We start from the raw sequence: 12,727 nt of genomic DNA, 5'->3' as shown, positions 1-12,727 counted from the left end.
TAGATTGCTATTAATTATAGCCAAACTCAGCCAACTGACAGGAAACACCACAGAAAGAACAGAGAGTAAAGGAAGAAATCTGGTCTCTTGTTGGTTTCACCCCATTCTTTCTAGCTGCCATGATTTTCCTAGAGTTTCCATATACCAAGTCAGGCTAGAATAAGACTAAGTATCTTAATATTTTGAGAAAATAATGGAATATAAAACATTGAGCAAGTAATATAAATTCAAGGAAACTTAAAAAGTATAATAGCTGCTCAGTATTTAATAGTGAAATGTTGGATCCTTCAAAACATAGCCTCAAAGTGTTATTCTGACAAGACCAGCTTTGCATATACTCTACTACCCACTTTCCCACTGCCCCAACAATAAGAGGGTCACCACAATGAGGTTCAACAGTTTTAACACTGAAGTTGTTGTCTATTTCTTACAGTTTCTATTAATTACAGTCTCACTCCTAGGTTTCCAAATGGATGTATTGTGGCTTAATGTCACTAAATATTTAAGTCAGATGGATACCTCCCTTTGTTCTGATCTATACTTATCAAGAGAATTTCAGAGAGTATAACCTGTTTTCCTGCATATCCGTGTTACAGAGAATGGGCTAGCTAGAGGATGTATCAAGCATATTCTGCAATTCTAGCCCTGTTGTAAATTGAAATTGGCTTTCTTATAATTCAATCTCTTGTGTCTACAGAGAAAAAGAGAGCAGACTTTGAAATCAGTCCTGGATTCAAATCTTATTTACTTTATAACTCTGGGCTATAACTTTGGACTATAACTTTCTTTTAATGTCTCCATCTCAGTTTCCTTACCTATAAAAATGGAGATAGTAGTAACTACATCAAAGGTTTGTTGTGTTAAACGAGATGAAATACAGAAAGAGCTCAGTATATCAACAGAGATTTAGAATGCTCAGTTCATACATTCATTCACCTAAGAATAGCTGCTATCATTTTTACTTAGTGAATGTGTCCCTGAGAGACTAATCCACAATCAAGATACTAATTAAATCAAGTTCCTGAACCCATAAAGATTCGAATCTAGGTGAAGGGAGACATTCTGCAAACCATCAAGTGAAGCTTCTTGACCAGCCAGTCCACTATCGTTGGTGACTTCAATCTAGACAACTTCTTTCCAACTTCTACATTATATTTCATTTTGATCTCATTCAATATTCAAAGAATGTAGGAGAGTGTGCACAAGTGGCTCTGTTGCTCCAAAGAACAAGGAGCAATGAGCAAGAGGCTTATTTGAGCTCAAATGCTTAAAGATAGAGTTGCCATATGACCTAGTAATAGGTATATACCTAAGGTATATACACAAAAGTGTGGAAAACATATATCCACACAATAACTTGCACAATTGTTCATAGCAGCATTACTCACAATAACCAAAAAGTGGAAAAACCCAAATGTTTATTAACTGATGAATGGGTAAATAAAGTGTGGTGCATTTATACAATGGAATGTTATCCAGTCATAAAAAGGAATGAAGAACTGACACGTGTTACAACATGGTGAATCTCAGAAACAGGCTAAGTGAAAGAAGCCCATCATAGGCCACATATTGGATGATTTCATGTATATGAAATGTCCAGAAGGGACAAATCCACAGAGACAGAAGTAGATTAGAGGTTTCCAAGGACTAAGAAGAGGGAATGGAGAGTGACTGGCTGCTAATGGGTAGGAGGTTTCTTTAGGGTGATGAAAATGTTCTAAAATTGGATTGTACAGTTTAAGAGAATGAATTATATGGTCTGTGAATATCTCAACAGAGATGTTATAATTAACTAGGAAAAAGAGAGAGTGACGATTGAGTTCCCAGAAAGAAGAGTATAGAAAGGAATGAAGAAAAAAACAGCATGACTGACTACAGTGAGCAAGGGGAGAATAGTAGGAGCTGAAGCTAAACAAGCAGACTAGGCCCTGTGGGGATTTGTAGGACATTAGCCTGCAAGCAAGAGAAGCCACTGAAGCCACAGGAGAACTGTGGTGGAGAGTTTGATTGATGAGTTGAGAATTGTGAAGCCTGCCTAGGTTTCTTTCCACTCTTTGTGTTTTACAAAATAGTCCTTCAAATATTCCAAGAATGTAGAAGAGGGTGCAGAAGTGGCTTCTGTTGCTCCAAAGAACTAGGACTAATGAGCAAGAGACTTTTTTGAGCTCATGATCCCTCCTCAGCTAATGAGGTCAAATCAAAAACATAGATTCCATACTGAAAACAGTATGGCAGTTCTTCAAAATATTAAAAATTAAATTATCATATAATCCAACAATACTACTTCTAGATGTATAACCAAAATAATTAAAAGCAGGGACTCCAACAATAGATGTACACTTGCATTCATCTCAGCGTCATTCACAGGAGCCAAAAGACGGAAGCAAACCAACTGTGACAGATGAAGGTATAAACAAAATAGGGCACATAAACATCATGGAATATTTTCAGTCTAGGAAGCTAATCTGAGACATGCTGCAACATGAATGAACCTTGAGGACTCAATGTTAAATGAAGTAAGCCAGCCACAGAAAGACAAATGCTATCCCATTCCACTTCAATGGGATTCCGAGAGTCATCAAAATCCTGGGCAGCAGATGTATGTTCACAAGTCCGATGGCAGGTCCAAGTGGGCCAGTTGGGATGGGAAAGCACATCCACAAGGAAAGACCCAGAGATGCCAGATGAGACAAGAGAGTTTCTTGGGACTCATACAGGAAGACCAGGAGCACCAGCTGGAGGAGACTGCCCATCACTATCACAGACAGGAGAGAACTGCTTACATGGGGTGAGGGGCACTGACTACAGGAGTGCCAGGGGTGAGGGGACAGTGACTACCTGTGTGCCAGGAGCAAGAGGACACAGACTACCTATGTGCCAAGGGGTGAGGGCATTGGGGAGGAACTTGGTTCAGTCACAGGGAAATCAGACAGAGTGAGACATGAAACCAAAGTCAGGAAGGCAAAGTAAATTTTATTTCACTCTGTACAGCTTAACAGAGTGGGCCTAAGATTAGACAGGCAAGCTGTTTACTGTGAAGCTTCTTTTTATGGGGTTTTTGGCAGGGCAGAGACATGCTTGATTGACAATCTGTGGCCTTGGAGGCCTGGTTAATTGGTTAAAAGGAGACATGGGCAGCACTCTGATGTTTGCTGTTCCTGGTCTCTGATGTTTTCTTTATCTGGGGGAGTGTCTGTGCTTGGAAGCTTCTCATCTGGGAAGCTGTTTTTCATCTGGGGAGTGTCTGGACATTCCAAGTCACTCCTGGCCCTTGAAACTTCAACTAATTGACTCTGAGTCCTTTCTGGCTCTCTGGTTAACTCTTTGAGTTCCTTTTAGTGGGCTTTACTGGCTTTATTCTCTTTCCACCTAGCTCATATCTGTCTTTCTGCCTAACAAGGGGACAGCCACTACCTGCATGCTGGGGTGAAGAGGCAGAGACTAGTGTCAACCAGGGGCAAGGAGACAGACCGTGTGCTGTGCGAGCAGAGCCCCAAGGAACAAGACCTTGGTCAGGAGTCTGAGTCCCAAGGAGGTGTTTCTGTGAATAAGGGGCCCAGGCCGTCCACAAACCCGACACTTAGCTCGCAGCTCCAGGGAGGGACTCTGGACCCGCCGCTCCACCGTTACAAGCGGCGGAGCCTGTTCCCATCAGGGACCAGAGGGCGCAGGGCGGGGAGGGAGGCCAGTGAACGGGGATGAAAAGGTTGAGGAGCTGCATGGCGACGGAGTTTGTACACTATGTATTGCTGGATGCGACTGCACCGCACGCCTGAAAAGAGTAAAACGTTCAGTTGTATTTTACACAAAACTCAAAACAGGACCCACAGCGCAGCACTGAAAGCCTGAGGGCGGAGACCGTGACCTGCAGCTCCGCGCTGGCGAGCGCCAGAATTCCCCCGGTCTGGGGACCTTATTCTCCGTAGGTCGGTGGACCTTGGGGGAGAGAGGAATAAGGGTACGGAGGGTGAAGCTTCCCCACGGGGTAGCCCTGGCGCCCTGAGCCTCCGCCCCGCAGGCCCCACCGCCTCTCTTCACCAAGGTGGTGCAGTTCTTCCAATCCACGGGCCCCGGGGGGCGGGCTCCAAGGGGAAGACCAATCGCAAGCGCCCCTTACCTTTGGTCCCGCTCTCCCGCCCCTCTGACTGGCGGGTTTCAAACCCACAGGGGCCAATGAGAGCAGGTGGACGCACACAAGGCTCGGTTTCAGCTGCGAGCGCGACCTTTGAAGAAAAACTGTTGCTGGGGAGCAATGGAGAGGCCGCGGCTAGCCGCCGCCGCCGCTGCGGGTGAGTGAGTCCTCGGGCCCTTGGGTCCAGTCGGCGTCGGAGTGCGGCCGGGAGGGAAGGAGCCGCCGATGGCGCGCTTTCGGCGGAAGTGGCCCCGCCGCCGCGGCGTCTTCAGCCCGAGAGGCGGTCCGCCAGAGCGGGGTCGTGTGCTGTGCCGCTCGCCTCCCGGGCGCCTTCCCTGCGCTTGCGCGGCGGCGTCGCCGAGACCGCCTGTCACCTCTCCGGGTACGCTTGCCCGGCTTCTCCAGAAGGAAGCCAAGCGTTCCTGCGACCCGGATTTGTCTTCAGGCAGAGCCCTGGGTCGCAGGGCTGCGCGCCCCGAGAACTCTGACAGCTGCTCCGGGGCTGGTCTGACCCTAACGCGCGTCGTCTCTCCGGTCCGCCCGCTCCCTGGGGGCTGACGGCTAAGGGTCCTGCGTTCTCTGCCCCTCGGATGCGCCCGGGGCTCTTGCTGCCTGGCATATTCCTCCAGCTCAGATGCAATCTGCCCCGAAATGCACGCGGTGTTTCCACATCTCCAGTGGGAGCCCCTGTGGACTCTGCTCCGGGTCCTGGGCGCTGTCCCGGCACTCACACCGCATCCCTGAAGACCGGCATTGGTGTCCGTTTAGAGGAGCAGCAGTCGCAGGGTTTACTGAGCTTCAGAGGTCACAGGGCTGGGATTCCAACCCTGCCTCAGACCACAACAGCCCCTGGGGCTCACACTGCCTGGCGTGCCCTAAAATGTTATTCTCCCCACGTGCCCTCCTGATGCATCAGAGCTCTTTATCAAAACACAGGGAACTCAGTGTTGATGAGACTAAGAGTAGTCTTACACCCCTATAGTTTTTTTTTTTTAGCCATTAATGAATTTTGGCTTTTCCCAGCCACCTACTCCCCTCACTCAGTCTCTGCCTCCCAATGCCCATAATTCTTTCTGTGATCCTCTCTTATGGCACCTCGATTTTGCCTTATATTGTAATTATTATTGTTGTTTATTTTATCTCCACTACTAGACTAAAAGTACCAGAGGACAGAAATAACTGACTTTTCATCCCCTCGCAAATGCCTTGCTTAGAAAATCCCCACATAGACAGATGTTTGCTGTGAACCCCCTAAACTGGCCTATTTTTCCTCAGTCCCAAAGGAAGCCATGTAAGGGTTTGTGGACAAAAATGATGATCCCTATCAGAAAAAACATAAGACCAGGCCTGGCTCACCAGCCCAGGTGGACCAGTAACAGAATTTCTTTGTGCCAACCAAGCCTTTATTTTGCAGCTGAGAGCAGTGCTGATGAGCAAGGGCTCTGGGCCTGCATGAACCTAGTTTCAATTCCTGGCTTTGCCACGTATTACCTAGTAACTTTGGACACACCATTTACCCTCTTTAGCTTTCCTACTGAAAAGCACCACATGGGACTGTTGTGCAGATTAAAGAAACTGATGTCAATGCGAGGAGCTTAGCAGAATGTGGCATATAAATGATAATATTGATGTTGATACTAACCTGGAAGCAAATTTGTAGGGCTAGGGACTTTATTCCATTATGGTCCAAAGCCAAAATCACTACAGAAAAGTGTCATCTTTTAGAATATAACTGAAGTGGCTAAAACCTCAAGCTAAAGTTCTGTTGTTTGTGTGCTTGCCTGTTTTGCAGAAGAGAGGCAGAGAAGGCTGCAGGAGTACTTGGCAGCCAAGGGCAAACTGAAATGCCACAGCACCAAGTGAGTGTGTCTCCGCGGTCATGCAGGTTTTGTTGCCCTAGTTGCTAATAGCAATTTAAAGCCTTTTCAAAACATAGCTCTTTTGTTTGCGGTCTGCTCAGACTGCCTAAGGGACCCTATGATAATTCAAAAGGGCATTTCAGTCCAGGCATGACAAAAAACTCTGGGCCTTATCTAGTACATTGGCAAAGATTTAAGCATCGTTATTGTGATAGTCTGCAAAGGAAGGAGGAGAGGGTCTACAATATCACCTAAAATGCTGGAAGCTTTTCCTGTTCCTTCTGATTTTCTGGGGAAAGTGATTCTCATGAAGGCATTGTTCAGTAAAGGCGCTGAATGACCCAGACTCTCCTGTTTCTTGCTAAAGCAGAGAGCCGGTTTACCATTCCTCCACGGCTCACATCAGCATGGTCCAGCCTGCCCATGCTGTTTGCACATTCTCTTCGCACTTACTCCTGAGGTGGACAGAATGTGACTGCTTCACATTTATCTTTTGTCGACATCTTGCCATCTTGGTGGTGTTATTTATCCCTCTTGCTTACCATTTATGTATTTTCTCCCCCAACGTATTGCTAAACTTTTATTTGAAAATAAACTTTTACAAAATTACCTTTTGCCCTTTACTTTAGCTTCTTTTTACTTCGGGTTTTTTTTTAACTCAATCTATTTCCTTGATTAAATAAACAATTCATTTATCTGACGAATATTTATTTAACATCTATAGGGTATCAGTCACTCTTTATTCTGGAGCTATGGTGCTTAAGAAGATAGAGATCCCTGCCTTCCTAGGGCATGCATTCCAGATAGGAGAAGCAAACAATTCATGATCAAAATACTATTAGTCTGGCAGTTGTCCTTGGTCCATATCCGAGAGTGAATCCTTATCAATTCTCCTCTATTTAGCTACCCTTTTTTGCATTTTGTCTCACTAGTGAGGTATCATATGTGCCCTTGTTTTTTAGTTATATGGCTTTCTTCACCCCTGAAAATTCACTATGTGAGATACTTAAAAGAAGGACATTTTTTAAAGAAGCATTTATCTTATTTGGCATTCTATCTCTAGTGTCTAGCACATTGCAGTGTTCACAGAATGATGTTTGAAAGAATAGGACTATGTAAATATGGAGAAAACACATATATTTAATATTGATAGAATGCTGTTTATACAAAGGACATCTCTGAAAGAATCACCAAAAATGTGGGTTAGAGTGGTTGTGGTCTCTGAGGAGGAGAATAATGGGACTAAGGAAGACGTGATGAGACTTTTATTGAATATAATTTTGAATTATTTTACCATACACAGAAATTCTAATGATTTAATATTCTAATCGTAAGTCTATTCACAACAAAAAAATCATAAGAATTTTTAATCACTATACTTCCCAAGCCTTGCTGACCCTTCTGTAATGAGAATTAATCTTATGTTGTCTTTTACAGGCCTTATCTAAAAGCCAAGATTAATTGCCCAAATCCTCCACCTTCCAAATTGGTAAGTAGAAATTAGTCTTTTAAAAAATATCTGTTTTGGGTGATTAATAATAAAAATAAAGATGTTAGCAACCTAAAGAACATGTTTTCCAAAGGTATTTCTTATAAAAACAGTTTGGTTTAGTAGGAGACAGAATCATTTTTTTGGAAAGTGTAACATATTATAGTTCAGTTTTGTTACCAAAATAAATCTGTAGGTGCACTTTGGTCCTCTTAACAGCTAGCATTTATTGAATACTCACTATGTGTCTAGTGTTTTTCTGACTTGCATTAACTCTTTGAGTCCTTACAACCTTATGAGGTAGGTACTATTAGTAGCCATATTTTACAGATGGGGAAACTGAGTCACAGGTTAAGTAACTTCCCAAGGTCACATAGTTATTAAGTGACAGAGCTGAGAGCCTGTCTTCTTAACCACTTTGGTATGCTGTCATGAAGTTAAATAGCTCAGTAGTCATTAAAAAGAAAACACCTATGTTGGGTCTTCTAAGTTATTTAACAAGAATATGCTTCCTAATCAGTTCAGTTCAGCTACATTGTGGATAGACTGGTAGGTATATCCTAACATACTTAAGGTTTCAATGGGAGAAATTAGCCTTCTGAAAGTGGCACAAATTCTTTGTTTATAATAAAATAATCACTAAAAGAATCCTAATTTTAATTTTTAAAACCATAGTTTTATCTAAGTTCTATAGAATAACTGAAATAATGTTGTGTAAAGTGAGACATTGGTACCAGTTTTTATAAGTTTCAATGATTCAATCACTAAACACATACATATATATATACACAACAGCTATATGCATAGGCATATATATGTCATATATGGACCATATACTTTATATATACATGTGACATAGTTGGACCCTGGAGGATAGAAAACATATATAAAGCAAAATTGGTACATGATGTGAACAGTTGGGAATCACTGGGTTAGACTTGTGCTTTATGCAGAGTGAACTAGTATAGCAAGTCTTAAAGGAAGAATCTGAAAAAGACCCTTGTTCAAAGCTCCTAGAGGCTTCTATGGAAACTGGCAATACTGATTTCAGTAAATCATCTCTTAAAAGAAGTGATATCTACCTTATCTGTTTTACAAAGTTGTGAAGATAAAAATGTAATGGGTAATGCACTTTAAAAGGCAAATAATAGTCATTAGTGCAATTGCATAATGCTTTACAATTTAAAAAACATTTTTATACCTAACTGTAATAGCTAACATTTAAGCACTCATTTTCTTCAGATAATGGACAAAAAAAAACACTTTACCACAAAAGCATGGCTATATGATTTAATGTCCATATACCTTTGAAAGTAAAAGGAGGTGCTATTAATAATTATGTTGGGCCAACAGGCATGAATCCATACTATCTTACAAAAACCAGGACATTATGGCACTCTTCCTAAAAGGTAGATATCATTATTATTTTGTTATCATTATTAGTATTCCCATTTTACAGATGAGAGGACTCAGGCCCAAAGAGATTAAGTAAGCCAAAATTATACAGCCAGGAAGGGTCAGTCAAACCCAGGACTTGAACAAAGCTTTTCTGGCATACTCTTACTGCAGTGTTACTACTCAAAGGAACAACACAAAGTTTTTCATTTTCTGTTCCTATCCTGGAGTTTTAACATATTGAACCAAGAGTTGAAAAGATTCCTTGAAACCATGCTCTTAACATTTATTGAGAAACAGTAACGAATAATAGTTAAAAATTGCCTAGGTTCAAATCCTAACTCCTTCATTTTCTAGCTAAGTGGCATTAGGTAAGTTATTTGACTTTATCTGGAATAAAACAGGAATAAAAAGCATATCTCATATAGTTGTTTGAAAGAATTGAGTTAGTGCATATTGAAATACATCTTGAAATGTCTGCAGGTTGGGATATATGTTGTTTTAGACATGCATAAAATATCTCCAGTGGGTATGCATGGAATCAATTTCCATATCCTCAACTTCCGTATGTGATTTTGCCTAAAACTGGTCTGTTATAGAATGTGCCTCACATACAGTTTCTCATTTGCCATCTCCCTTGGCACTGTGTTCTTTCTTCCACTTTTCAATTATTTCTTTCTCTGCTTATTTTAGACAAACCACTCACCACCCATCCTATCCCTAATTTTAATATGGTGCTTTGCCCTAATTTTAATACGATGCCTGCCCTCCAAGGCACAAAATCAAGGGACAATTTGAAATAATGGTGTTGATGTGGAGAAAGCCTTTCATAGTTCAGGTGGCTTCTGGTTCTTTGCATTCAACACTGTCATCTGGTAGGACATGAAAAATAATTTTCTGCTTAGAGATCACTGTTATTTTTAATATAAGCTTCTGGATGAGTTCACAGAATTGACTGCTATGCTCTAACAAGACATCTTTTACTCCCTTCTACTTATTAAAGTGAATAAATTTCCTCAGTGTTTTTATTTGAAAAAGAATAAAATTGATGGAAACTTCTGTCTCATTCTAGAAATAAGTAATATAATGTTGCCCAATGATACATGAAGTAATTATGGGGGGAGGGGAGCTCCAACCAACTCATTAAGAGATACATTTCTACTTCTTTATGAAAAAATATTTTAGTTTTTATGTTTTTAATCAAAATTGGTAACATTTATCTTTGCTGAAATACTTATGGTTATGGTAAATACAAATTAAAATGAATTTATATACACATATTTGTTGAGAAGTATGATAGGATAATGAACTATAAACTTCCAAACACAAAAATCTAGGATACAAATTTTGTGGTGAACAGGAATGAAAATAGACGAAGGAGAAAAGGAAAGGTATTATATTTTCAATTGTTAAAGAAGAATGTATAATTTTTTTAATGGGTGTCAAGTTTCATTTTATCTTAAAATGTCAATATTGATAGTGTGCCTGAAATTACATCTTTTGCAGTCATCTAAACTTAATGAAAAATGTTAGATGTTAACTTTAAAACATATGAAAGCGTACAGAGTTCATCAAAATTATTTTGGGAGTACATGAACAAAAACACTCAAAAAACACTGATAAAGATGAGCTCTATAATCTCTCCCAGCTCCATTATAGCCCTTATTTCATCAAATCATAATTTGTTGTGTACATATCTTTTCTGTTAGAGCCTCGGGGCAAGTGTCATCTTGCTTCAGCACAGTGTCTAGCAGGCATTCAGTAAATCTCTCTTGATTTAAGCCCCAGTCATATCCTTTGTGAATTTTTCTCCCTTCTCTGGCTTCGTATGTCCAGAATGAAGGAATCAAATTCAGTGAATCAGTTGTTCCTTCTTATACATTTTGTCTTTGTTTTTTTAATCAAATCAATCCATCAGTTCTGTGGTGAGTTGTCAGAGAGACCAGGAGTCAGAGACTAAAATTCTAACTCCAACTCTGCCTCTAATGCCTTGCCTAAACTTGGGCAGCTCACTTTCCCTCTCAAATGAGGGGTCAGTTTAATGATCTCTAAAATCGCTTCCAGCTCTAATGGTCTCTATTTGCATGTTGATTACAGGTTCTTCTGCTAGCCTGATGACTCTTCTAAGCCTAGTTTTCTCTCTTGATGAAGTGCTTAAAACTACATGGCGAGTCTACCACCTACAATAAGTTAGCAAGGCCAGGCTGAACTAAAAGATATAAAAACACTTCGAGAGAATAATTGCAAATTGTATATATGATAAGATCTAGTATCCAGGATATATACAGAATTCTTATAACACAACAATTAAAAGGCAACCCAAATTTAAAATAGACAAAGGATCTGAATAGACCCTTCTCTGAAGAAGGTGCACAAATGGCCAATAAGGACATAAAAAGATGCTCAACATCATTAGCCATCAGAGAAATGCAAATAAAAACCACAATAAGATCCCAATTCACACCCACTAAGATGGTTATAATCAAAAAGACAGATAGTAAGTGTTGGGGAAGATGTGGAAAAATTAGAAGCCTTATACTTTGCTGGTAGAGATACAAAATAGTGCAGCCACTTTGGAAAACAGTTTGGCAAGTCTTCAAAAGTTAAACACAGAGCTACCATATGGCCCAACAGTTCCACTCCTAATACCCAAGAGAACTGAAAATATGCTCACATAAAAACTTACAGCAAATGTTCATAGCAGTATTATCCATAATAGTTAAAATATAGAAACAACCCAAATGTCCATCAGTTGATGAATGGGTGACCAGAATGTGATATATCCATACAATGGGCTAGTTATTTAGCCATAAAAAGTAGTAAAGTGAGTGTGTGGGAACAAGAAGTATATGGGAACTCCCTGTAATTTCCACTCAGTTTTGCTTTGAATCTAAAACTGCTCTAAGAAATAAAATTTTTCAATTGAAAAATAAAATAATGAAGTACTGATACATGCTACGACATGGGTGAATCTCAGAGACATGCTAAGTGAAAGAAGCCAGACAAAAGGCCACATATTATATGATTCCATTTATATGAGATGTCTAATCTAGGCAAATCTATAGAGACAGAAAGTAGGTTAGTGGTTGCCAGGGTCTGTGGGGAGAGGGAAATGGGGAGTGACTACTGGCAAGTATGGGATTTCTTTCTGGGGCAATAAAAATATTTTGGAATTAGATAGTGGCAATGGTTGTACAGCCTGTGACTATATTAAAACCCACTCAGTTGTACACTTTAAGGTGAATTTTATGGGATGCAAATTATATCTCAACTTATTTAAATGTACAAAAGAAAACAGCTAAGGAAGAGCACATGTTTGGAAACTTTCATATCAACACCTCTGCCTCTTCAGTAAGCAGTAATTGCAAGATGAGAGGTGGATGTAAATGTTAGGGCTCAGGAATAACCCCCTCACTAACCATGTATGTATACCATCATCTCTCTGCCTCCCATTCCAACCCTCCCCAGCCCACCACTACCACCACACACACACACACACACACACACACACCCCATTCCAGGGCAGACATCTTTTGTCCCTGGTGCCAAATGGTTCTGGTTATAGACTTCCTTTACACACTCACAATGCTTATTTAGTAACTCTGAACAGTACTGTTGAATTAAACATAAGAGTGGTAACTAGCATTCCTGAATCTTCCCCTGGAGACATATATTCTGCAAATCTCTACCAAGTTCTCCTGAATAATTTTGCTTGCAGTACAGATGCTCTAGAATCCACACGGCTTGGCCCTATTATTTACCATATCAATTCTAAACTCCCCTCCCTAGTTTTTAAAGTTCTCTGTAACCTAATCCTTCCTTTCTCATCCAAAATTAAATCAGATGACTGAA

The 12,727-nt window shown here is 40.7% G+C and overlaps 1 protein-coding gene across 2 annotated transcripts in view; it reads left to right on the top strand.

Moving 5' to 3' along the window:
- Positions 1-4,148: 4,148 nt before the first annotated feature.
- Positions 4,149-12,727, top strand: part of CKAP2L (cytoskeleton associated protein 2 like) — a 33,224-nt gene continuing 24,645 nt past the window's right edge. The window contains exons 1-3 of one of the 2 annotated variants that reach the window (XM_036905041.2): positions 4,185-4,289; positions 5,925-5,991; positions 7,429-7,480. In XM_036905041.2, the coding sequence (XP_036760936.2) occupies positions 4,253-4,289; positions 5,925-5,991; positions 7,429-7,480 (156 nt within the window). In that variant the 5' untranslated portion in view covers positions 4,185-4,252. Of the gene's footprint in view, positions 4,290-5,924; positions 5,992-7,428; positions 7,481-12,727 lie in introns of both variants that reach the window. The other variant, XM_057497008.1, reaches the window with a different exon arrangement.

This window comes from Manis pentadactyla, chromosome 2, assembly GCF_030020395.1.
Source record: "Manis pentadactyla isolate mManPen7 chromosome 2, mManPen7.hap1, whole genome shotgun sequence".
In the NCBI taxonomy this organism is placed as follows: Eukaryota; Metazoa; Chordata; class Mammalia; order Pholidota; family Manidae; genus Manis; species Manis pentadactyla.
The sequence above is the reverse complement of the archived record's forward strand: the minus strand, read 5'-3'. Positions and strand labels throughout refer to the sequence as shown.